The sequence below is a fragment of the Podarcis vaucheri genome (genome assembly GCF_965113315.1).
Source record: "Podarcis vaucheri genome assembly, chromosome: 13".
Taxonomy (NCBI): domain Eukaryota; kingdom Metazoa; phylum Chordata; class Lepidosauria; order Squamata; family Lacertidae; genus Podarcis; species Podarcis vaucheri.
In genome coordinates, this window is record NC_138751.1 from 51,943,486 (window position 1) to 51,971,079 (window position 27,594).

Sequence of the window (27,594 nt, forward strand, 5' to 3'; positions counted from 1 at the left end):
GAGCCTGGCGCCCCTGCTTCTCCTTCCGAAGCGGCGTGTGGGGCGGGCTCCGTGCCGGGCGGCTTTCTCCTGGCGCGGAGCAGAGCCTGCCGCTGCCGCCGTGGCTTCAGAGCCGCGGCGGCGGCAGCAGGGGATGGGCTCCGCTCCGTGCCACCCATACCCGGCGTATAAGATGACCCCTGACTTTTTAACCTATTTTCCGGGGTTAAAAAGTCATCTTATACACCAGAATCTATGGTAGGTTTCCTTTCTAGGTCTAAGTTTCATTTCTCTAAATACCGTATTTTGCGCCCCATAAGACGCTCCGGCCCATAAGACGCACCTAGTTTTTTGGGGGGGAAATAAAGAAAAAAAAATTATTTCCCCCCCCCAGGTGCGGGGCTGGAAGAACCAGGTCGGGGAACAGTGGGAAGGCACACTCTGCCTCCCCGCTGTCCCCCGAGCTTGTGGGGCTGGCGATGGGCAGAGCTGTGCTGATCCCGGGATGGCAGGCAGCTCTGCGCTGCCATCCGGAGCGGGGCGGGACTTAGCGCCCCGCTCCGGATGGCGGCACAGAGCTGCGCTGGTCCCAGGATCGCAGGCAGCTCTGCTTGGCCACCGGGAGCTTCTCCCCCGGCTCCCGGTGGCCGGGCAGAGCTGCGCTGATCCCGGGACTGCAGGCAGCTCTGCGCAACCCTCGGAGCCGGTCTCCCGAGGGTTGCGCAGAGCTTCCTGAAGCCTGGAGAGCGAGAGGGGTCAGTGCGCACCAACCCCCCTCGCTCTCCAGGCTTCAGCGAAAGCCTGCATTCGCCCCATAAGACGCACCCACGTTTCCCCTTCATTTTTGGAGGGGAAAAAGTGCGTCTTATGGGGCGAAAAATACGGTAGGCATCACAGGTCACAGCCAATCAGGAAAGGGGTGGGGGTGGTTAAGGAATTATATAAGCATCAGCGCAAGAGTGCCCTAAACTCTTGATTGGCGCTGCTGAACACCCGCCCTCCCACCCTTAGTGTAGGTTCTCAGCCTTGCTTTGCACTATGTGTGAGTCGCCTGTCTTGGGACAGGGGCCAGGTAGGAATTTTTATCCATTTGGCAAATTGGCACTGACCACTTTGGTTTTTTGCCTACCCCCTTAGCAATCGCCACAGCTTTCCAGGTTTGGCGGTCAGGCATTGGCTTCATTTTGTGTGTGGAGGGGAGGTGTGGCCATCAACCCTCAATGATCAAAAGGTATTCCGTTAAAGGAATCTGGGGGTCCCAGATCTGGTTGGAAGTCCGCTTGATGGGCTAGGGCCATGCCGGGATCACAGGAACCTCGTGGTAAGCTTCTGTTGGGCAAAACCCTGATGTTGCTGCCCTGATGGGTTTACCTACATAGGCTCTGTCAACTGGGGCAGTAGTCCGTTATAGTCTTCAGCCAATTCCTATGCCAATACCACTCACATTTAATTTGCAATCAATAAAGTTGTGGCCTTAATGTTACCCATCAACCTTAATTCTGTGTCCATGTGTAGATATTTCATGGGGGGCTGGCTTGGGGCCTTAAGATGCAAAAAAGAGACTCCGGAGCTGCTCTTTAATCTCTAACCATTTCCACCTAATAGGAAATACTACTGTAAGATTAAAGAAACCAATTGAAATGAAAACAAGAACAGAGAAAGAACAAAGAAAACACAGCGGCTTCTCTCGAAGCTTAAATCTCACACTACCTCCCAGCTCTCACCTGGGAGCTTTCTAATAGGAAACACTTTCGATATCAAATTATTTTAGCCATTTTCTTGTTTTAAATAAACTTGAGGGTCATGCCTGCCGTTCCCAGTATATCTGCAACACTGTAAAAATATTAATTGAATTATTTAGGATATTTAGCCCATTTTCTGGGGCAGAATTCCACTTGGAGCAAAATCCACAGCTTTGGCATGAAGCGTTTCTGGAACAGCAGTGCTGCTTTGGAAATAAAAGGAGGCCTACAGTGCAGATGTGTAGTTTAATTCCCTTGAAGAGTGTGAAGCTAATGCAACCCTCTCGCCTGTGCTAGACGCACACTCCGCGAGACTGGGGTAAGATTCTGTCATCTTCTCTTTACCGAACTGGAATGAATTGCAGAATCATGGAATTGTAGAGCTGTAAGGGACCACAAGGATACTCTAGTCCAACCCCTCTTCAGCGCAGGAATCTTTTAGCCCAATGTGGGGATCGGACCCACAACTCTGATTTTGAGAGTCTCATGCTCTCCCTATTTTTGGCAAAGTGGAATAAACCCTTTCCACTTTCTACCAAAAGCCAAAGATGGTGAGCCCATTGGTTCTGCCTGCCGCTAAACAGTATATACCGTATTTTTTGCTCTATAACAGTGTTTCCCAACCTTTTTTGGGCAAAGGCACACTTGTTTCATGAAAAAAATCTCGAGGCACACCACCATGGCAGATGGGGAAAGGTCACTTTTTACTTATGTAATAAAAAATTAAAAAATAGTAACAGCATAGAAGGTAATGGTTAGGCTAGCATCCCTCTTCCAAATATGCTAGGTTTTTATTTGCAGGGACTGTTCTACATGGGAAAGCATTCAGCACTGTCATTCTCCCATCTGCCATCTGAATTGGTACTATTCTGGGTAAACTTACTCTGCTGTATATGTAGATGAAAATGGCACCAAGTGTGGGGGAGGGGGCAGAACAGGTTTCAGATACAGGATATTAAGCATACACGTACTTCGGATTCAACTGGTTGCTTGCTTTGCAAGTTTTCATTTCCCAAATGACTGCCTCGGCAAGCGCAATACCTACCAGGCTCAACGCCGGTCTCGCGCTGCCGCTTCCCGCGCTCTCAAGGACCCGGGAGGAGGAAGGCGTGAAGGGAATCCCGAAGGCGCGAAAACCTCGCGCATGCGCAGGCCTTCCGCCTGCGACAGCCCAGTAGGCCGGCCGAAGCGAGCGGCGATGGGATGTGGGAGGGAGCTCGCTCGCCGCCCCGCGTGTGCCTATGTGGGGCACGTTACAGCCCCGTGACGTCAGTGCCACGCAGGCAGCCAGGCAGGCAGACAGCGAGAGCCCCGCGCTGGGCGGCCTCTCCTCGCCGCCGCCGCCCCGCCTCTCGCCGCCTGACTCGCCCGCCTCCCTCCCACGGCACACCAGGCAACGTCTCGCGGAAGACCGGTTGGGAAACACTGCTCTATAGGACTCACTTTTTCCCTCCTAAAAAGTAAGGGGGAATGTGTGTGTGTGTTATAGAGCGAATGCAGGCTGTGCAGCTATCCCAGAAGCCAGAACAGCAAGAGGAATCGCTGCTTTCACTGCACAGCGATCCCTCTTGCTGTTCTGGCTTCTGAGATTCAGAATATTTTTTTTCTTGTTCTCCTCCTCCAAAAACTAGGTGCGTCTTGTGCATCTTATAGAGCGAAAAATACGGTAACTATAATGCTATGTATTATACCATATCAAGACAAAAATACTAGTAAGCTGTGCAGTTCTCTAGCGTATTATCTGAACTTTACTCACTGTGACCATTATGAAAATGCATCTTTTCTTCTTCAGGGTCCTGCTTTGCTTTGCTGTAGCCACACCTCCTGTTATTGAACAAGATTTATGGCATGAAGTAAGGAAACTTCTCACCGAAATCATCACACAATAGGCAAATTATCAAATAAGGAATGCAAAGATGCCCTGTTTATACCAACATTTTTCAACTGGATACGAGGCATGCCCTATTCAACTCTTGTCTTGGAAAAAGAAAAGGGGATTGATTCAATATTGGCATCATCTGTACTTGGGGTCCTGCGGGATCGGATATCCACAGCCCCCTTTTAATTCAGAAAAAGAAAGAGGATTCAGGAAAATCCTGGTAGGATTTGGGGTCTCAATAGCCCTCCTTAAAGGGGACCAAGAATTCTTGAAACAGGCTTGTTTGATCCTAATAACTGATTAGTAAAGTGTTTTTTACAAGCAGAGGCCGGTTAACACAGCCATTCCTTTGTATTGTCAATGGCAAGAAATGTAATCTAAAGGATGGTGACAAGCCTTCCTATTTGTTTTATGCACACTTCAGGAAATAAAATTGTCCTACAAGGGAACATTTATGCCTATTGCTGTATTACCAAATGCCAAGATTTAAGTGTACTATATCAGTCACTGCGGAACGTATCAAGCATTAAGGCTTGGTTTATCTAAAATAAACTGAATGAGTTCTTCAGCTGTGGCACTGTAGTTGGCTGATCTTTTCCATACCTTGGAAACAACTTATTCCCCTGAAAATTTATGCCTCTTATTCCCATCATACTGGAAGGAAAAAATGAGGCCCAGGACACAGGTCAATGTTGTTCAATAAATGTAAAACAGAAGAGTGGCATTTCCATTCTAAATATTCCTGTGGCATTTTATCTGGTAACAAACCTACTTTCACACTGGCAATCACCTAGTGAAATATTTATGGCATGCATCGTAAAACTGAGGCTGTAAAAGTGTTCCTCTAACAAATTTATAAGAGAGAAAATGGGCTGATGGGAGAATGACAAATCTTACTGGTGAAGGGATGGCATGAGGCGTGCACACAACCCGACGTAACTGGTTTTTACAAGACTACACTAGAAAATGATTCATATAGTACGGTAATGGATGATAAAGGCCTGCATTGGGTGGCTGTGAGCTGTTTACCGATGTGCTTATAAGACGAGAATCCAGTTCAGAGAAGTATAATAATAATAATACAGTGGTGCCTCGCAAGACGAAAAGAATCCGTTCTGTGATTCTCTTCGTCTAGCGGTTTTTTCCGTCTTGCGAAGCAAGCCCATTGAAGGACTAGCGGATTAGCGCTATTAGAGGCTTTTAGAGGTATATCTGCTGATCGGATCAGCTGATAAGTGGCTTAGCGGCTTAGGAAAAGGGGGGGAGGGAGGAAAAAAAACCCAGCAGGAACTCGCAAGACATTGACGTCTTGCGAAGCAAGCCCATAGGAGATTCGTTTTGCGAAGCACCTCCAAAACGGAAAACTCTTTCGTCTAGTGAGTTTTCCGTCTTGCGAGGCACCACAATAATAATAATAATAATAATAATAATAATAATAATAATAATAATAATAATAATAATAATAATTAATAATAATAATAATAATAATACCAGCCCAGGTATCTGAACACTTTGCACATTTAAACAAACAAAAACACTCCCACCAGAGAGAGAGATTTGGCACACGTCTTTCCCTGAGGTGCTGGTTTACTATATACAAGTCAACTTTACTACATGCAAGTCAACTTTCATCAACTGCTGTCCAAAGACGATGCACCCTAGAGCCCTGCTGGATCAGAGACCATTTTAACCAGCATACTGTTCTCACAATGGCCTGCCAGAGGACTTTGGGAAGTCTGCAAGAAGGTCCTGAAAATGCATGTTCCCCATTCACGTGTCTCAATACTGGCGGTACAACAATGGCCAGTAGCCATTGACAGCCTCTATCCTTCATGAATTTGTCTAATCTCCTTTAAAGGCCATCCAAACTGCCAACCATCACTACATATTGTGGAAGGAAATTCCATTTATTTTCACTACACGACTTGTGAAGAAGTGCTTTATTTTGCCTGTTCTGAATCTTCCAATATTCATCGTCATTGGATGACCCTGGTTTGGGAGTGGGACGCGGGTGGCACTGTGGGTTAAACCACAGAGCCTAGGACTTGCTGATCAGAAGGTCGGCGGTTCGAATCCCCACGACGGAGTGAGCTCCCGTTGCTCGGTCCCAGCTCCTGCCAACCTAGCAGTTCGAAAGCACATCAAAGTGCAAGTAGATAAATAGGTACCGCTCTGGCGGGAAGGTAAACGGTGTTTCCGTGCGCTGCTCTGGTTCGCCAGAAACAGCTTAGTCCTGCTGGCCACATGACCCAGAAGCTGTACGCCGGCTCCCTTGGCCAATAAAGCGAGATGAGCACCGCAACCACAGAGTTGGTCACGACTGGACCTTATGGTCAGGGGTCCCTTTACCTTTACCTTAAAGAGGAGAAACATCTTTCTATATGGGCCCTGATATCTGTAAGGACTACCTAGCATCAATTTGTGAGGTTTGATCTGGCTGAGATAAAGTCTGAATTTGCAGCTTACCAGCTGGGAATTGGTTCCTTATCAAGAGAAACCAACACAACTGCAGTCTCATCCATCTTAATATTTTAATAGATTGAGTTGGGCCATACGAAATTGTCCTGGGCTCAACTCTGGCAATGCTCAGGTGAAGGCAGGGGGTGGATGGTGTAGATTCCTCTAGCACTGGAGTTAAATTCTTCCTGGCATTTTTCATTGAACCTGGACAGATAGATTTCAGGCTTGTATGGCAGCAAAGCAAGTGTGGGAACAAAAGCGTTGGCTAATACGCAGAAACTGTCCTTACCACCTTCTATATTAGGACGAGTGAACTATTTTAAGCTTAGGCACAGGCTGGCAACACAATTTTTTAAGGCAGAAGTTCTGATCAAAGCTTGCCCCTTCCATGTCATGAAATGATGGTTATCAGAACACTGCACCTACTTTTTGCAACATACTCAATCCAGGACCAATAAATCCCAATTTCTACAAGGTTGGGAAAGTGAGCCTGTGGGATCTGAGCAGCAGTTAAATTCCAGAAAAGAGGTATCAGCCTCAGGGTTGTCCAGGAATATATATATTTTACATGCATTTAAAAATATATATAATTCCAGTGTATAGGATAGCTTAAATAGTTAGTTAAATGGGCTAGCTTAGTTACTTAAATAGTGCTTCCTTGCTTGCCTCAAACATTAATAATAATAATAATAATAATAATAATAATAATAATAATAATAATAATAATAATAATATATTATTTTTACCCTGCCCATCTGGCTGAGTTTCCCAAGCCACCCTGTGCCACTTCCAACAAAAGATTACAAATAGATTAAAACATCAGTAATTAAAATCTTCCCTAAACAGGGCTGCCTTCAGATGTCTTCTAAATGTCAGATACTTGTTTATTTCCTTGACATCTGATGGGAGGGCGTTCCACAGGGTGGGTGCCACTACTGAGAAGGCTCTCTGCCTGGTTCCCTGTAACTTTGTTTCTCGCAGTGAGGGAACCACCAGAAGGCTCTTGGCGCTGGACCTCAGTATCCGGGCAGAATGATGGGGGTGGAGACGCTCCTTCAGGTACACTGGGCTGAGGCCTTTCTTCCTCCTATCCTTCATTGAACGCAGCATAGTGTCCTTAGTGCTCTGCAGCCCTTTTCATAAATCACTTGCAGTTCATCAAGATTCTCTCTACAGTGGTACCTTGGGTTAAGAACGTAATTCGTTCCGGAGGTCCGTTCTTAACCTGAAACTGATCTTAACCTGAAGCACCACTTTAGCTAATGGGGCCTCCCGCTGCCGCCGCACCGCCACTGCACAATTTCTGTTCTCATCCTGAAGCAAAGTTCTTAACCCGAGGTACTATTTCTGGGTTAGCGGAGTCTGTAACCTGAAGCGTCTGTAACCTGAAGCGTCTGTAATCCCGAGGTACCACTGTACTGAATTCAGGCTGCCTCAGCCCACTGACCTATCTACTCTCTTGTCTCGGCGCAGGCAGATTTAGGGCAGCCTGGCTTGTTCCACCACACTGGGCATCGAGTCCAGGGGGAACTGCAGGGCATCGCAACTAGGATGTAGAGAACTGAGCAGAATGGAAAGCAAGAGGTGGATCATGCATGCCAAATTTTGGCCTCGCTGAAACCTGAAGGATCAAAGTTCTTCTCTGGTCTCAGCCCAACTCCCTTGGGGCACTCGGTCCCGGACTCCCAGAAGTCTCTTCCCTTTGGCTTTCCAGTTCTCAGACCAGCCGCTCTCCCAGGTTCACCTGTTCCCAGGTTTGTGTTAAGCTTTGATGCGTTTCCCTCCCTATGCAGATGCCGGGCTGCAAGCATTCTGCCACTGACAGATTCATTCCCTGAGCAGTTGGGCTGCACGCCGTCTATACTAATATTTACAATTACTGTTCCTGAGTGCGAGAAACAAAGTGCACATGGCGCTCCGTAAATCACAGCAGATGTATAACACTGTATTTTCAGAGCTGGGTAGTTGGAAATACTTTTCACGACCACACATTTAAAGCACTGTGTTACCACTTTAAACTGTCATGGCTTCTACCAAAGAATTATGGGAGCTCTAGTTTGTGAAGGGTGCTGATAGTTGTTAAGAGACCCCTATTCTCCATCACAGAGCTACAATTCCCAGAGCTTCCTGTGAGGAAGGATTGACTGTTAGATTGCTCTGAGATTTGTAGTTGGGGTGTAACAAAAGTGCACCTCTCACTTCTCCCCGTCAGTGGAAACAAAGGTTAAATACAGGTAAAGCGTGTTCTCACTAAAGGAGAGCACGTGTTGCGGATGGGGCCAGGCAAAGCACCCCGTAGTTGCCAGGCAGGATAGATTGAAGGGGCCTGGCTTGGATTGGTGGTTGGTGTTGCTGGGGTAAATTTGATGTTGCCAATTTGGGGGTGGGAACAGAGGTTATTTAAACAAGGTTCACAGCGATCTGCTTTCTCTTTCGCAGTGGGCACCGGATCACCTGCCCGCCCTCCCTTGTTTGGGCTCGTGCTTTGACCTTGCTATGCCTGTCATGGGGTCGTCCGCCTTGGTAGGAATTTTTCCATTTGGCTGATTAGTGTGCGCCATTTGGTTTTTGCCTACTGCGTAGCAAATCGTCACAACTTGTAAGGTTGGCGGTTAGGCATTGGTTTAAATTGGTTGGTGGAGGGACATGGATTGGCTGGGCCTGCCCCTCCAATGCTGCTGCTGCAAGGGAATTCCGTTAAAGGAATTCAGGGGCTTACCATCCTCTCGTCCAAACCCCTGGAATCGGGTGTGGGCCACGTAAGCCCCTGGGAGCATGCGGGGAGAAGCTGAGGGTCTGTGGCGCAGCTCCAGTTATCCCTGATCTTGTTCCTCCACACTGGCTTTCGCTGGAATCCAGGAGTCAGTGCTGTCCCCCAAGGCGGGGGGAGGGGGGACAGATAGTCATAACCAATGCCTAAGCAACCACTCACAATTTGTATGTTTAATAAAGTTGTGGCCAAAATTATGCCAAAAACCTTAAACAAAAAAATTATGAGTGATGTGTGAGTTATTGGGGTAGGGGTGTTTTGGGGGACCTCAGCACGCAACTGCATTTGCTCTAGTTTATCTAACAACCCTTTCAAACTGTTTTCCCCTTCTGTTACTGAAATTTAGAATGCTAGCTCCATCAAGCAAGGACCACGCATGTGTTTTTTGTTTCTTTTTGTGTGTGCATTTATGTCACTTTGCAAAAGTGCCACAAACATTGCTGCTTGCCTAATAAAAACAAGCAAACAGTCGGGTTTCACAAAACAACTGCAACCCCAAAGCCTTCTAATGACCTCTTATTTTAATCTTCAAGAATAATTCCTTTTCAGACAGTAAAAAAAAAATGTTGTTTTGTGCTTTTAGAAAAGGAACGAACATATGATTAAAGCGTCCATCAATGTTTTGCTTAACAGCTATTTGACCTCGATCAGAAGGCACGTTATTTAATAAGGGAGTTTAGAATAGATGCAAGAAAATGAGGTCTAAAATGCAGCTTGATTGTTCAGGACAAAACAGGGCTAATTTCAAATTCTCCGGGCATCCATAAACTTTCAGAAACTAATGCATTTCCACAGTACCACTGTGACTAATGCTTGCCTGACCTTTGGTTGCAGAAGACTGTTGCCAGTGGACTCAGGTGTACTAGGGTACCCTAGGGCATCAGAATGCCAACCTGCTATTTGTGACACTTAAGAAAATACAAACAGAAAGATTGTAGTTGTAGCTGACAAACGGAATGAAGTGTCAACGCTTTAGAATAGCCATTGGACGGTTTATGCCACCACCAAGTCTTATACACGTATACTGAGCCAATGGTCTGTTTAGACCAATACCGCCTTCTGTGAGGCCAAAACCAAGTATAAGCACAAGAAGGAATGATTCTTCAACATCAACTTCATTGGACTGGTCATGTTGTGCGGATGCCTGATTATCATCTTCCAAAGCAACTACTCTATTCCGAACTTTAAAATGGAAAGCATAATGCTGGTGGTCAACAAAAGAGGTTTAAAGACTCTCTCAAGGCAAATCTAAAAAAAATGTAGTATAAACACCGAGAACTGGGAAACACTGGCCTGCGAGCGCTCCAGTTGGAGAACAGCCTTTACCAAAGGGGTCATGGGCTTTGAAGACACTCAAACTCAGGACAAAAGGGAGAAACGTACTAAGAGGAAGGCACGCTTGGCAAACCCTGACCATGATCAACTCCTGCCCAGAAACCTATGTCCCCACTGTGGAAGGACGTGTAGATCCAGACTTGGTCTCCACAGTCACTTACGGACTCACTGTTAAAACTGTGTTCATGGAAGACAATCTTACTCGACTACAACTGCCTTCTTAACCATTGGACGCACCCTTGGTCTTGTCTGCTCAATCTGCCGGAGCCTAATTAACTGAAGGTTTGAGACCGTTCAGCTACCATCACCTGCTTTAGCCAGCCAGTCAAATCCGTTCCTAGGGTGTGGCCGCTGTTGCATGCTGACAATTTCTGGGAGCCACGGGTGAGAGCTGAGTGCAGGGTGAGGTCCAAAGCTGGACATTGTGCCCCAGAAGGAGTGCACTGTGTCCCCCACCAGAGTTTGGGAATACTTCATAACCCTGCTCCCCACCCCAATATAATCTGCCTCCCATCTGAAGCCATTTCCAAAAATGAAGAAAGTAGCTGTGAGGGTTTTAATTGCATGCATTGGTGTGCAATGTTTGCTTCCACTCTGAATCAGATCATCCCATATAGTAGGACACAGTAAGCGGAACAGCAATTTCCCCCTGTGCCTGGGTTTCCAGCAAATTGGTCTTTCCTCGCCCAGACCAAAAACTCATAGATAAGGAGCGGCAACTCCCTGCTGCGGCTGTGCTTGAGCCCAGCAATGCTGTAGCCAAGTGTTGATACTTGCTAGAAATAATTACAAAGAACTTGAACCCCATGATGTCTGCTAAGCACTAGTCTGGGCTCAAAATATGCCCACAAAATGATTAGCAGAATCTAGAAAATGGCTTTAGCTTGGCTTGGAATGCATAAAAAACCACAACCACCTTGTAATGCCACAGCATGTTAAGACACTCCACGAATTCGCTCAAAATCATATCCAAGGCAAACACAGCAGGGCTAAAATAATTTCTGCCTCTTAAATCAGCTTCCCTTTGCTTTCATTCCCAAATTGGCTGCTAGCTGGAAAAGCTGAAGGTTGGTTTTATAAAAAAAAAAAAAATCTGTTTTAGTTTGGATTGTGAAGAGCCACTCAAAGCACCAGCCAAGTTTTGAAATTCATGAAGGAAAGCTACCACAGAAGTCAAATGCTGAAGGGCTTTTTAGGAACAGTGAATGTGGATTCTTAACAGTTGTGAGCCTCCCAGAGCCATCGCCACTCAAAAAGGCATGGTTCAGATGTCATGCGAAACCACGGTTTCCTGTGACATGAACAAGCTTTGGTGAGCTCCAAGCATGTGTTCCCCCTCTCTTATTCTTTTGGATTGGAAGTCACTTTGAAACAAACCACACTTCCCTGTGATGTCCAAATGCGTAGAACTGTGGCTTGTTTAAACCAGGTATGGGGGAAACCTTTCTATGAAGGGCCAGTGACACACAGGAAAAGTGAGATTAGAGCCAATGGTGGGTGGAGCCAAAGTTGATGGTGGGTGGAGTAAGAACCAACATTGCATTGCAACCCTTTTTTCTGTCCCATCACAGTTCAGGAGAAGCAGAGCAGCGCTGGATTTAGGGTGGTGTGGGCAGTTCCCCTGCACGGGGCACCGAGTTAAGGGGGTACAAGATAACAACAACAATAACAACAACCTGTATTTACATGGGTACCTACTCAAAGTTAGAACTATTTTGGGTGGGAGGGGGCAATTTTTGGTCTTACACAGGACACCATATTACCAAAAATCCACTCTTGAGCAGGCTATCATAGAGACACTCACCGGAAGAGCAAAATTAGCACAAGGAGGACACGTTCACAGCAGGACCCTGTAGAAAGTGTTGGCTGCCGTGTTCTCACCTAGACAAGGAGAGCTGTTGGGTCGCGCTCCGCTCCCTCCCTCCCTCTGCCCTCCCGCAGCACAATGAAAGATGGATCAGCTATGGTCTTTTTCCGATTCTCATCTCCCTCCCTCGTCCCCCATGGCTCAACTCGATATGATGAGAGCTTCCTGTGCAATAGCAACCATACATGAATCCAGACCTACAGTAAGGTTTTCCTGATGAGTTGATGGGGAGTCAGGGCCACATTTTGCCCATAGTGCAGAGAGCAGATTGCCATTCTGCTGACTAGGCAAAGTAAAATAGGTGCTCACCTCTGTATAATAATAACAGTAATATTTTTTTTTATTTATACCCCGCCTTCCCTGACCAAGACCGGGCTCAGGGTGGCCAACATTGAATATAAATACAGTAAAAACATTTTTTTTAAAAAAACCAAACAGTTGATTAAAATCTAAGTTAGAATACAGCTTAAAATGCAGCCTCATTTTAGTGGTAGCCTATAGATCAAAGCCTTAAGGGGAGAAAATGTCAAATATTCACCGGGGCCAACTATGCATGCTGGTCCTACATGGACCAGCAAAAAGAGCCGAGGGAAAATTTATATACAAATCCCATATAAGGGGTTCCATCAAAAAATAAAATAAAATAGGTGGGGGTCAGACTGAGTCCAGCCCAAAGGCCAGCTCTGTCTTGCCTGTAGAAAGCTATCAAATCCCACAGGGCCCTGATGTCCTGTGGTAGGGAGTTCCACCAGGCTGGGGCCAGAGCTGAAAAGGCCCTGGCCCTGGTTGAGGCCAATCTAACATCCTTGGGGCTCGGGACTTCCAAAGTGTTGTTATTTATGTCCTCTGTGGGGCATATCAGGAGAGGCTGTCCTGTAGGTACGAGGGTCCTAGGCTGCATAGGGCTTTAAAGATCAAAACCAGCACCTTGAACCTGACCCTGTACTCTACTGGGAACTAGTGTAGCTGGAAAAGCACTGGATGAATGTGATCCCATGGCGGAGACACCATAAAGAGTCTTGCCATGGCATTCTGAACCCTAGAGACAAGCATCTTAGGGAAGCATAGGTGCAGCTCTCTTTGCAGAGAGAATATTCAGCGGTGGAGCAAGCTGATTGGGCATCTGGGGTGGTGCGTGTGCCCTGCGCCAGGGGCGGGGCCAGCCACCCCTGGGGCGGGGCAAGCCGGGGCAGGACGCTCCATGGGGCCTCCAAGGAGTCTGCCTGCCTCTTCCCACTCAGCCGCCCTACAGATGAGGGGGAGGCGGCGGGTGGACCGTTTGGTGCAGTGCGGCGCCTGTGGGTATCCAAGCCACCACATTACTCCCAGGAGAGACACGTGGCTTGGGCATGCTGCAGGCCCCATGGTGAGTGCTGCCTGGCATTTTTCAGTGGTGACACCCGGGGAGACCTGCCCCACCGCACCCCCTTCCTCCAACCCTGAGAATATCACCCCATGTTTAATAGACTACAGTGCTTCCATGTTCTCTAGTTTGTGAAGAAACGTGCTGCAAATACAGCGGGCTAGATTGAAGTAAAAGGGGAGGTCAGTGGAGGGTGGAAATACAGAGGAAAAAAGTGTTGAGAAGCACAAAAACACAAGCTTTTGCCTCTTACCTTCCGCTGAGAAGGAAACCGATAACAACAGCCAAGAGGATCACTCCCACTGTAACAGACACAGCAATTATAGGGATCTGGCTCTGATCGCTGGATGCAGCTACTGCTGAGAGAAGAGACAAAAAGGGAGATTAAGGTTAAAACTGCCATCGACCTCCAGCAAAGGCCTTGCTTCAAGCCTGATAGAGAGGAGCTGTGGCTTAAATAATTCTTTAGCATGTCTGGGTTTTTTTGCCACTTTGTTATTTTGGAAAGAAAATAATGACAAACCTGTGTTTTTAGTTTTAGCAAGCCTGCAGAGGTCAAGGAACTGATTTTATGCAAGTTGTATTTTGCCTGTTATGGAGGTGTGCGGACGCTGCCTTGCTTCCCAGAGAAACTTTGCAACGCAACTCGTTGTGTGTTCCCCTCAATGCAGGAACTTCATAAATTGCCTGGAAATTGAACTTCAGATGAAGTTTGATGGCAACTATATTTGTTGAAACTATAAAGTTCAAACTCCATTTGTTCAAACTTTAAGTTTTGTTCACACAGAGACCTGATTTGCATGTAATACTAAGCTAGGGGTACCAGACGTCCCCGTTTCCTGTGGACAGTCCCTGGATTTGCGAATAAGTCCCTGGTCAAATTCCATCCCCGGAATGTCCCCGGATTTCATCTAATGTCCCCGGGAAACACGGCAGTCTCAGCAGCCCAGAGCAGTTGACTCTGGCTGGCTTCAGGAGCTACTTGGAAGTCCCCATATGATGGTGGTGCAGGGGCTCGAAGATGCAGTTTCCGGGCTGCCTCCACCTTCCCTGATCCCAGCAAATAAGATGTGAAGGGAGGCTTCATGCTGCCTATCGGAGCAGCCTCCCAGCTCCTACTTGCGTGCAAGCAGGAGGGAGCAGGGATCTCTGAGTTAGGCAATGGGAAGCCTTCCTTCTCAGCTGAGGGATCCCCGCCCCCTCCTGCTTGCACGCAAGTAAGAATGGGATTGGGGCTGCTCGGATGGGAAGGGAGCATCGTGCTGCCCAAGCCTCGCCACCGCTCTCGGCCCTCCTTCTTCACCTTCCATGCCTGACCCACAGCGCACCGCTTCACCACCACCACCACCACCGAAGAACCAAGAACTCAGGGGCTGCCCAGGCTCATGGAGAAAGGAGAAAGAAACCTCTGAGGAAGGGGAAACGTGGTGGTTGAGGTCAAGGCGGCAGCCGCCCCTCTGCCACCGCCATTGCTGCAGCACCAGCGTCCAGAATGTGTAGTATTTATTTATTTAAAGTGTCCCCGGATTCATTGAAAAAAAATCCGGTAACCTTATAGTAAGCCAAACTATGGTTTTCTGTGAATGCGGAGGTTCCCAGAAAAGAGACCACTGCGCTCCTCCCCCAATCCTCCTGCTGGCACACTACCCCAAGTTAAGCTATGGTTTGCTTAGAATGCTGTCCTAACCTGGGCTTGTGGCTTGTCTTGCTCCAGACTAACCATGAGCTATAACTAAGGTCTGCTCTTGATTTACCACTTGAGGTTCGTCTGGAGTGAGACAAACCATGAGCCGGGCTTGGGGAGACACACTCAGCCAAACTATGGCTTAGCCCCAGGTAGCGCAGAAGTCACTATCTCCTCTCCCAGAACTCACACATTTGTGGCAAGCCATTCTTTGGCTTAGTGTGATGTGAAAAATGAAACACGGTATTTGATCAGTAAATCACCAGTTGAGCAGCATGGAACTAAATGATAGTCGATAGTTATGCTTTCGTAACGATTGGACGGACACAGATACATTGCAAACTGTCCATTGAAGTTCTAATTAGTGCTGCAGATTTAGAGACAGAAGTGGCCATTATCAACAAGTTTCGCTGTAATGGGGAGCCCTCAAAAATCCCACTTCAGATTCTACTTCTCTCTCTGATACCCAAGAAAACATTCTGCTCTAACTAGAATTCTTTCCCAGTGAAGAGAAATCCAGCAGCAATTCAATTTAGTAACTGTAACAGCATTTACTTGTTTCTGAGAGTTTTCTAAAGTCAGTTCATTAATAACTGAACAGCATTTTGACCAGGCAGTCCTATGCGTGTCTACTCAGAAATAAGTTCCACTGTGTTCCAAGGGCTTTATTCCCAGGTAAGTGATTATAGAATTGAAGCTTTAGACAGATTTCATTAGAATTGGCTGTTCCCATAAAAAAAATAATCTAGGCGATGTTTCTGATTTACATGGTAGACCTTTATAACATTATTATGGGTATTTCTGCTCGGAAGTTTAAGGTCAGGATGGCAATAGACCAATGGTGTCAAAATGCCAGCAGGTTATTTATAAATAACCTGAAACACGATTACTGAATTACTCTGAATTAGAAACTTTTCTACTGTATCCAAGATTCGCAATAAGAGATTTATCCAGCACTATAATAAGGTTTTGTTTCTACTTATAGGACATGATTAATGGTTAATGCAATATAAAATACATTAAATAGATCATTTTTATTACATTAATGTTTGCATCATGGAGCTCTTTTCTCTATTAATAGCTTGCTCATTGACTCCATGGCTCTTGTCTCCTTTTCCTTTAAAATCTATTTCATTTTAAAAAGGTAACATGCAATTAAAATGAGAAAACTGACAGCATTAAAAAAGAGAGAGAGAGTAGATTATAAGAGCTCAAGACAAACAATCAAAGGCTGGCAAATTTAAATTTAGAAAACAAATGGAGAGAGTGGATTTCTATTCAAAAGGGAAATGAAGGGATTTTTCTCCCTGTCACTAAATATTTCCTTAATTGAAATTATATGGAAATGTAATAAACATGTCAATTGTACAATTTTAAACAGGCACGAATGCATAAATATTAGTGGCGAGTGAAATTTAACCAAGCCAATAGGCTAAAGAGTGGACATTTTTATTCATTATAGTGACTTCAAGTCTTCAGTCTGCCTGTCCCTGATGCAATGCTGTATACAGTGGTGCCCCGCAAGACGAATGCCTCGCAAGACGAAAAACCCGCTAGACGAAAGGGTTTTCCGTTTTTCGATGCGCTTCGCAAGACGAATTTCCCTATGGGCTTGCTTCGCAAGACGAAAACGTCTTCCGAGTCTTGCAATTTTTTTCACTCCCCCCCTTTTTCTAAGCTGCTAAGCCTTTAATAGCCGCTAAACCGCTAAACCGCTAATAGCACTAATCCGCTAATAGGGTTGCTTCGCAAGATGAAAAAACCGCTAGACGAAGAGACTTGCGGAACGGATTATTTTCGTCTTGCGAGGCATCACTGTATCTTACTCTGTGGTCCTGTTGTCCTAAAAATGAACATTCCTCACTCCCACCCCATGTTAAGTGACTGCTGTCAGTGGGATGGGAATGCACACCAGAATGTCTTCAGGACACAGGGTAAGATGTGCTAAATAAGGAGTGGAAGATTTAAGGCTTGAGGACTCTTCTTAATTATTTTTACTAGGTAGGTAAAGGTAAAGAGACCCCTGACCGTTAAGTCCAGTCATGGATGACTCTGGGGTTGCAGCGCTCATCTAGATTTACTGGCCAAGGGAGCCGGTGTTTGACTGCAGACAGATTCCGGCTCATGTGGCCAGCATGACTGAGCTGCCTCTGGCGCAACAGAACACCGAAACCAGAGCAGCACATGGAAACGCCGTTTACCTTCCTGCTGGAGCGGTACCTATTTATCTACTTGCATTTTGACATGCTTTCAAACTGCTAGGTTGGTAGGAGCAGGGACTAAACAATGAGAGCTCACCCCATCATGGGGATTCGAACCGCTGACCTTCTGACCGTCAAGCCCTAGGCTCTGTGGTTTAACCCAGAGTGCCACCCACATTTACTAGGTAAGGTGAAGGTAAAAGACCTCTGGACAGTTAAGCCCAGTCAAAGGTGACTATGAGGTTGTGGCGCTCATCTCGCTTTCAGCCCAAGGGAGCCAACATTTGCCCATGGACAGCTTTCTGGGTGATGTGGCCAGTATGACTAAACCGCTTCTGGCGCAACGAAACACTGTGATGGAAACCAGAGCACCTGGAAATGCCGTTTACCTTCTCACCACAGCGGTACCTATTTATCTACTTGCACTGGCGTGCTTTCGAACTGCTAGGTTGGCAGGAGCTTGGACAGAGCAACAGGAGCTCACTCCATTGTGGGGATTTGAACTGTCAACCTTCTGATCACCAAGCCCAAGAGGCTCAGTGGTTTAGACCACAACGCCACTGCAAGTTCCAATGCCAGCTCAAGAGGGCATCCACATGCTCAGTCCAGCACAAAAACCCCAGCCTTGGGTTTCTCCAAAACTTTGTTTCAGCAACCTGTTTGCTTGCGGGGTGAGGAGGAATCTTTTAGTTGTTGCTTTTTTTGGACAAATTGTGAGTCAGAATTACTAGATGTTACAGAAATTAGAATTATTACTAGCTGTTACAGGAAGGGGGATGACGACAACAATATAACGTATTTTTCGCTCTATAAGACGCACCAGACCACAAGACGCACCTAGTTTTTGGAGGAGGAAAACAAGAAAAAAAATATTCTGAATCTCAGAAGCCAGAACCACAAGAGGGATTGCTGCGCAGTGAAAGCAGCAATCCCTCCTGCTGTTCTGGCTTCTGGGATAGCTGCGCAGCCTGCATTCGCTCCATAAGACGCACACACATTTCCCCTTACTTTTTAGGAGGGAAAAAGTGAGTCTTATAGAGCAAAAAATACGGTATAAATGTTTTCTGCAGCAGCCCTGCCTTCCTCATAACATGTAATTTTCTGCCCTAATGAAGGACAGCAATGAAACACTTTAGTTTATTTACAAAAATTGTATACAACCCAAAGCAGTATAAGATAAGAAATGTGAATGCAGAAAAATTAAATTGTGCCTATAATATACCACATATGTAAAACCTGTATACCTCAAACTCTTGAGGTTTATATGTGAATCAAACATAAGTGAAACATATATCAGCATATCAAGTTGCCTTACACTGAGTCAGATATTGTCTCCATCTCATCAAGTTGCTCTAAATGGCAAAGGCTGCCCCTCGCATTTATGGTTGGAGGTCTTTCTTGAGAACTTTAACTGGAGGTGCCCAGGACTGAAGCTGGAATTTCCCCCCCTCTATCTGTAAAAGCTTTGCCTCTCCAATAAAGCCTCGCTAGAAATATCATCAACAGCCAACAACCCAAACAAAGGACCAATAAATCAACTTCCCCAAAATGGATGGAATAGGTATGTTTCCTTTCCTTTCGAAGACAAGATATGATGCCATTTTTTCCTAGTCAAATTATGGTTCGAAAAGTTGGCTATCATTGACACAGGCAAACAAATCTAGCATGTGGTCTAGGATCTAAGAGTTGCTTAGACAAGAGGCTTGAACTGAACTAAGCAAGCAGTATTTCTGAGTATCTCTTACTTCCCCAATGCTATAGTAATCTAGTGCAAACTGCTTTTGCAACTCCCCTCAATTTGAAAAGCAGCTTCCCCTGTGTCATGAAGGTACTTCGGCTAGAAAAATCTGGCCTGGAAATCTCTTTGGAATAAGATGCATAGTTCTCTGGATTCTGGCCATATTCACACTTTTCAAAATATTACTACCAGAAACACCTTTTAACACAATTCACACCAGAAACTGGATTGCATGCTTGAACAAGTGGAAACACAGCCTCCAGGTCTATACAGTGGTATCTCGGGTTAAGTACTTAATTCGTTCCGGAGGTCCGTACTTAACCTGAAACTGTTGTTAACCTGAACACCACTTTAGCTAATGGGGCCTCCTGCTGCTGCCGCACCGTGGGAGCACGATTTCTGTTCTCATCCTGAAGCAAAGTTCTTAACCTGAGGTACTATTTCTGGGTTAGCAGAGTATGTAACCTGAAGCGTATGTAACCTGAAGCGTATGTAACCTGAGGTACCACTGTACTGAGTTGTAATTCTCTCACAATATGCCATGAGTAGAAACCAGTTTGACAACACATTATTTTCAACTAGAAGGATGAATATTATTTATTTAATATTTTTTACCAGCAGAAAACCGAGAAAAATCATCAACTCCTTGGAAAAAGCTGCAGAGCATGATCTCTCTTGCAACTTTCAAAAGCTCCAGCTGTGTTTTGCAAATCAGAACTATTTCGCTAAATCAAACAAGCTCATTAGCCATTGGTGAGACCTTTCCCCAGATTTCACACCTCCTTTGTAGTAAATAGATATGTCAACAGTAACATGCTAGCCTTCCTCTTTAGTCCAACTGCAGAACAAAAGATTCCATTCAATCTCCCCTTTCTTCTAGTCGAACAAAACATTTAAAGGTCATCAGTTGTGGTCTGAAGGGTGACTCTGAACAACCAAAAGTGCTTGGATACAAGGGGAACCAGATAGAGAGATTCAGAGCATATCTACATTACAGATCTAAACTGGTAATTGTTTTCTTCCCCAGGGGAAAAACAAACAAACATGTAAACCCCTGGAATTCCAAAATGAGGTTCCAATGTTTTTGTTTGTTTGTTGGGGGAAAGCCATGACAGTCAAGCTGGTAAAAACCTAATCTAAAGGTCTGTAGTGTAGATCCGCTCTTAGTGAAAGCAGCCTACATTTTCAGATGTTTAAATGGCTGTAAATTCAAGGACCAATGTAGTAAAAACGTCTTCGGTGGGTGGCTTTTTTGGTTACCCATGCAAGATGTTCTCGGAGTAATTAAGATAACAATCCTTTAAAACACACACACACACACACACACAACCCATTTGGAGAGCAGTTCAAAAGCTGTTCACTTGGAAGTGCTCCTCTTAGGAATGTCCAAGATTAGTCTCTTGCCACAACTCTGTACTGAGATCAGCCGGTATATTTCCTTGCCACCATTATACCCTGATTCAAGAATCGTTGGGGAACACAGGAAGTAGCCACCTACTGAGTCAACCATTGGACCCTCTTACTCTGTATTGTTGCAGGGGTCAGCAAACTTTATCAGCAGGGGGCCGGTCCATTGTCCCTCAGACCTTGTGGGGGGCTGGACTATATTTTTTTGGGGGGGAATGAACGAATTCCTATGCCCCACAAATAACCCAGAGATGCATTTTAATTAAAGGGACACATTCTACTCATGTAAAAAAACATTGATTCCCGGATCGTCCGCAGGCTGGATTTAGAAGGTGATTGGGCCAGATCCAGCCCCCGGGCCTTAGTTTGCCTACCCATGGTTTATAGTGACTGGCAGAAACTGTCTATGGTTCCTGCCAGGAGTCTCTCCAGCCCTACTTTAGGATGCTGATGAGTGAACCCAGGACCTTCTGTCTGCAAAGCATTTGTTCTGCCAATGAGCTTTCGTCCTTTAGGATAGCCTCACCAAATGTACATCAAATATTTACACATTAAAAACAACAACACCATGTCCCCTAAAAATATAATGTGTGAATGAGATAAAATGCATGCATCACATAGGCACAATTGAATCAGACTGTCGAGAGGACTCAGGTTTTATGCCACATGACCTGTGGAAGATTTGAAGTTCTGTTTGTCCACCATGGTTTTAGCACAGGGTGCATGGAGCCAGGCTTGTGGGAGTATGGTACTTGCTTTCTTCAGATGTATAGCCAACCTATTACCATTCCAGAGGTTGTTTTTTTATTTTTTAAAGGACCTGAACAATGCATGAGAAGATTGTTACATTTCAGGATATACAGTGGTACCTCGGGTTAAGTACTTAATTCATTCCAGAGGTCCGTTCTTAACCTGAAACTGTTCTTAACCTGAAGCACCACTTTTGCTAATGGGGTCTCCAGCTGCCGCCATGCCACCGAAGCACGATTTCTGTTCTCATCCTGAAGCAAAGTTCTTAACCTGAAGCACTATTTCTGGGTTAGCAGAGTCTGTAACCTGAAGCGTATGTAACCTGAAGCGTATGTAACCCGAGGCACCATTGTATTGGGGGAGAGGGTGATGATAAAAGAAGAGGTTCTTTAGCATTCAGACTTCAGAGAAGATTTAAGTTTGAAATTCTGGAGGAGAAACAAGCAGGTGAAATATGTGCTGAGCTTTCCCTCACCACGCTTATGAATGATGCGTCTGAACACACAAGGCCACAAAGGGCTCCGGCGAGACAGGGAGAGGAGAGGGAGGAGATGGAGGCTGACGTGTCCCCTGCAAAGATATCGATCTGCTGACTCTTTCCTATTAACCATTACAGAGACATGGGCAGACAGTAATTAAAATGACTTACACACTGGGCTGGTTTCAAACTCAAATCTTCGGCTGAAGCTGCCGTACCCTGCTGCGGTCCGTGCTCGGATCTGGAAGACATATGCTGAAGCAGGTTTCAGTCCATCTGCGGTAATTTTCGTTTCTTTGGATTTGATGATAGTGTAGCTGGTCTCTTGATCCTTTTTGGCGCATGCACGCATGAATACACACACCCGCACACACACACAGACATAGAAAGGGAAATCTTATAAATAGCAGGCACAAGCTTGGTGGCTATTACTATACAGCAGAAACGCTAGGCTGCTGTCAACACAATGTCTGCAATCTCTTAACCACACTTAAAAGACTGAGAGCAAGCTGCCGCTCGCTGTCTCCCCTCCTCTCTGAGTGTGAAACATGGTGTAAAGTCGCATCTGCTAAAGGTTTATGCTTTTGTTGGTGTACTTTCACCAGAGTCTGTAATCTAGCTTCAAGCCCTGGTTAAGAATCAATTCAGTCTAACATGAACCTTGATTCTAGATTCAGGTAGGCAGCCGTGTTGGTCTGACGCAGTCGAAATATACATAAAAATAAAATTAAAAAATTGTCCAGTAGCACCTTAGAGACCAACTAAGTTTGTTCTTGGTAAGCGAGTTCTCCTTCATGGAGAGCATGTGTTGCGGTGGGAGCAACGATGACATCCCCTGTTGCTGGGCGGGTTAGTTTGGATGGCCATGAATTTGATTGGATACCTTCCATTGTTGCTGGGGAAAATTTATTGTTGCAATTTTATTTGATTGATGGGGGGGGGGCTATATATGTTTCCTGTGCGCAGCGTTGAGCTTCCTCTTTTCGCTGCACACATCGGATTACCTGCCCACCCTCTCTTTATTTAGGGTTTGTTCGCGCTGACCTTGCGATGCCTGTCATGGGGCCATCTGCTTTGGGGCAGGGGCCTGGTAGGAATTTTACCATTTGGCTGATTGGCTGGTGCCATTTGGGTTTTGCCTAGTGCGTAGCAAATCGTCACAACTTGTAAGGTTGCGGTTAGGCATTGGTTAATTTTTGGTTGATAGAGGGGATGTGGTTGGCTGTGCCTGCCCCTCCAATGCTGCTGCTGCAAGGGTATTCCGGTAAAGGAATCCAGGGGCTCGCTATGCTTTTGTCTGAATCCCTGGCAAAGGACTAGGGCCACGCAAGAGCCCCTGGGAGCATTTGGGGAGAGGGGAGAGCCTGGTGCCCAGCTTTTTCTCTCCCCAAAATTGTTTACCTCTACTGACTTCCGCAGGCTTGTGGTTGTCAGTTCTGTTCCTACCTCCAAGTGGGAACAGATAGTCACTAACCAATGCCTAAGCAACCACTCACATACTGTAATTCAATAAAGTTGTGGCCAAAATTATGCCAAACACCAAAACAAAAGATGTGTGAACCGTGTTTTTATTCGGGGGTGTCTTAGGGGTCCTCGGCACGCAATAAGCTTTTGTGTGCATGAAGAAGTGTGCATGCACACAAAAGCTTATACCAAGAATGAACTTTGATGCACACATTTAACCCCAAACCATGGAAGGGGGGGGGAATGAAGAAAGTGAGTCTGAAGTTGATCTCTCAACTCTGGATAAAAGGTTAGGAGCATCACACCTGCGGCACTCCATATATGAAGGGGAGTAAATGAACACTCAGTTTTATATTTAACAGATGTGAGAATGGTAGAGTTGGAAGAGGGCTTGAAGGTCAGCCATTGCAACACCATATTTAAGGCAAGATGCAACAGCATCTTTGGCCGGCAGCTGTCAAGTCTGAAGTGAAGGAGAGCCTACCACGTTGTGAGGCAGTCTGTTCACTTGTCAAATGAGGTTGTACCATTAAAAAGGAAAGTTTCTTCTGTGTTGAGCTGAAATGTGCTTCCCTGCAGTTGCTTCTGATCCGGGCCAGATTTAGGTTGGATGAAGGCCTCAGCTACTGAAGGTAATGGGGCCCTTTATATGTTCAGCCGTCCTTTGTCAACAACAAATTGCCACTTTTGTGTGTGTTGAATATATGCTATATGGTCATTTATGGAACTAATAGGTATCTAAAGCCACTCGCCCATAATAAGATATGTATTTTATCATAGTGATTGTTGAACTGAAATACAATTAAGAAGAAGTATATTAATAGTGAAATACAATTAAGAAGAAGTATGTTAACAGTGAGATACTTATTAAGCTCTAACTGTATGTAGGTTTTGTTTTATTTGTTACCTATCTTATATTTTGGAAATGTACATCTGGAGCCCTAAGCTATAGCTTGTTTAGCTTATATGTAAATCTGGCACTGCTTCTGACCTTTTCCTCTGAAGCAACAAAGTGTGTTCCATTTTCTGTGGGACAAATCTTTAGATATCTTAAGGCTGCTATCACATCTCCCCTTAACTTTCTATTTTCCACGCCATAATATGCTCAGATCTTTTAAGTGTTCCTTGTAGGTCTTGGTTTCTCGTGCTGGGTCATGTTCAACTTGACATCAAGATCCTTCATCACCTTGGTCTCTCCTTAAAGTGTGGCACCCAGAAGTGGCCGTAACAGAACTAGGTGGGGCAGAATGAAGCTACAGCCCTCTGCAGGAGCTCAGAGCTAAATAGGGGAAGGACAAGAGGCATACATCCAAGCCCTACCCCAATGTCCTCACATATACCCCCTCCACATCAGACCTGCCCCTGGGGTCCTCTAAGTTGTCTGAATGTGATTAGAAGCCTCCTTGTGATAATTCAGGGTTCCCCAATACAGGGAGGCATCTAAGCATGTTCAGTTGGAACATGGTTGCAAACCCCATTCAGACACATCTACACAGCACATGAAGATCAGGGGTGGAATGAACACAGGTGAGAACGGGGCTTGTGAGTGCACCTCTGTAGCTCAGCCCTCACATGTAGAAACTGAACACCTTACTTCTCATGATGTTGACATTATGTGCCCAGTAATGCCTAACATGGCATTTGCTATTTTAGCAGCTGCTTCATGTTCAACCTCTGGTGAATTAAGACACTTGGATCCTATTCACATTTACTTTACTGCAGCCAAATTATTGAAAGGATATGTATTTTAAAATATAGATAGGGGCCTCATTTAATAAGAACCTGCAGCTATGAAACTTTTCTAAGCAGTCAAAAGGGATTGTTTGGCTGAAACATGTCTGTCAAATTAAATTTTAATATGGAATCATCTCCCTTTCTATATGTCTTTATATTTGAAATAAGAGTTAGATACAGCTAGTTAGGTTTTAAAGCTGTACGTTTGTATAATATGGGCTGCTTTGCTAATTTGATGAGACTTGAGAGGTTGCAATTGCAGTAGGATTTTGTGAAACCAAAGCTTGTCGTTGAATTTTACCAGCACAGTAAAATAATACAAGTGCATTTTGCCCTTCATAGAAAATAATCACTTTAGGGTTTATTATCACAATGTGACACAAGGGTTTCTGGACAGTATATCCTCACATTGCAGTTGGTGGAGGGCATGTTTAAGTGCTCCCCCATGTATAACACACATACACACACACACACTTCCATAGGCTAAAAACCTTGACTGACTTTTTCTCCTCTTTTTTTTGCCTGGGGGAGCATCTAACCATTTGCAATGTTGCAGTAGTGCAGCTGAGGAAGGAGCATTATTTGGCACAGAGGTCAGCAACCTAAGACCCGTGGGCCGCTTCTAGTCATTTGACTGGCCCATGAGCTGCCCCCGAACCAAGTTGCCCACTTGCGCGCTGCACTAAACTGGTGCAGCATGGTGCTGGGACTCGCTTCTGTGCCACCGAAAATTGCGTCTGTGAAGATGCAGACGTCGAAAATTGCAGGCACTCGCAATCCAGCCCACGGAAGGATCTCCGTGGGACCGATCCAGCCCAGGCAAGATAAACCTTGCTGACCCCTGATTTGGCATGCCTGCATATATGAATGTCCTCTCAGTTTGGTCCCTGTAAAGCAACGTGGGAGAACAGAGACCTTGCACAGCAACGCTGAACATCTAAAATTCATCAGCTCATTGCCAGATTGGCATAAATGCGTTGGACATTTGCAAATAGCACAAAACTCTGTTCTGGCCAGTCACCTGGGCAGGGACTGATTGAAATCCCTCACTTCACTTGCTTTGAGGACTGGGAAGGGATAGAAAGCAGACTGGGGAGGGCAAGGCAAGGCACAAGACTTCCTTTTCTGCCGGCGAGAGTTTTTCTTTCACCAATCCTTCCCAAAAGCCCAATCTAGGCCTTTTCTTGTATTGTATCTATCGCAGTTCTAAAATTAAACGCACCCAACTAAGTGAAAAGCTACAAGGCCAATTGTGTGGGTGTCTTCCACCCTCAAACCAGGCATGGCCAAACTTGGCCCTCCAGCTGTTTTGGGACTACAACTCCCATCACCCCTAGCTAACAGGACCAGTGGTCAGGGATGATGGGAACTGTAGTCCCAAAACAGCTGGAGGGCCAAGTTTGGCCATGCCTGCTGGGTCTAAGCAATGGAAATTCAGCACTGATCCACCCAGTAATATGGTGCCCAGGGTGAGGACAAAAATTCCCCCAGCTTGATGCCCTCTGCAGGGGAACTGCCTGCCCCACCTTAAATATTTCACTGCTTCCCAACAGCACGAAGTCACAAAACAAGGAAGCAGCATGAACAGTAACAGGAATTAAGACTGAACTGCAATCCTACTGCTGTTTTGAGTAGGCTGTTTTGTGTGTGTGAATGTGTGTGAAAGATCATTTATATTAACTATCAATAAAAACAAAATGAAGTATGCAGGTTTTATTTCACTAAATTTAAACGACTTTGCTTTGCGCGCGCGCCCCACCCCGCTCACAAGAAAGGCAATTCAAGTACGTCATCTTGATTCTGCACGTTGTATGTGAGCAAGTATATGATCATATTAATTTATTCAAAGCGTTTGCTCAGTAGCTCTTATCAGTGTGCTTTGTAAGACGTTATTATGAAGGAAAACAGGCTTACTCTTCCCTCGGAAGAACAAAGAAATTAATCCTGAAGCCCTAAATCTGCTTGCGTGCTTTCCACAGGTATCTGGTTTGGCAACAGGATGCTGAACTTGATAGGACATTGGCGTGATCCAGCAAGCTCTTTTGTGTTCTTAAGTTGTGAGGCCTTCCGTTCTCAACGGCAGTTGCCCACATCATAATATTAGCAGGTGTTTGCAACGGATTTAGCCTATGCATTTTATCTGTATGTTGTTCCCTCAAGCCTGTCAGCCTCTTCTGTCCCCACCTGCTGCCAAGAGAACCCACTTTTGACTCTCCCCGTCCCTTCCACCTTTTTCCTCTGACAACCACCACTGTCTGCACACAAATGCTGTTTAGTGCTTTTTCCTAGCTGTCTGAACAGAGTTCAGAAACGAAAACAACAGAAGACGGAAGAGTATTCCTAACATACTAGCGATGCTCAAGGAAAAAGAGGAGGTAATTCAGAGCCCCCAGATCTATGGGAAACTACTTCCCTGTCAAGAATTATCAGGATTTCAGGCTGTGGAGCAATGGGTGAACTCCTAAATAGCATGGCTGAGTTCTTGACTTTTTTTGTCCTCCATTTTGGCGTGAAGCTACCTGGGGTTGGGGGTCAGAGTCTGCTTGTTTCACTTGATCTCTCCTCAGTCCTTCATTTATTATTTCATGTTAGTCTAACCCTCGTTTTGATTTTTCATGCACCACAATTCAACACCGAGTCACTTGTAGTTAAACTAGTTTGAGAACAATATTTTCTTCCCAAGGAAACCAAGGGACTGTAGCTCTGGCTCTGTGTGGTGAAGGGGGCAGCTTAGGGATCTCTA

The 27,594-nt window shown here is 45.5% G+C and overlaps 1 protein-coding gene across 8 annotated transcripts in view; it reads right to left on the bottom strand.

Moving 5' to 3' along the window:
* Positions 1 to 27,594, bottom strand: part of EPHA5 (EPH receptor A5) — a 264,632-nt gene that overhangs the window by 45,782 nt on the left and 191,256 nt on the right. For 4 of the 8 annotated variants that reach the window (XM_082194741.1, XM_082194746.1, XM_082194744.1 and 1 more), the window contains 3 exons: positions 21,825 to 21,984; positions 13,649 to 13,754; positions 3,478 to 3,545 (listed from right to left, as the gene is read on the bottom strand). In XM_082194741.1, coding sequence (XP_082050867.1) covers positions 3,478 to 3,545; positions 13,649 to 13,754; positions 21,825 to 21,984 — 334 coding nt within the window. The remainder of the gene's footprint in view (positions 1 to 3,477; positions 3,546 to 13,648; positions 13,755 to 21,824; positions 21,985 to 27,594) is intronic. The other 4 variants (XM_082194745.1, XM_082194748.1, XM_082194742.1 and 1 more) reach the window with 3 other exon arrangements.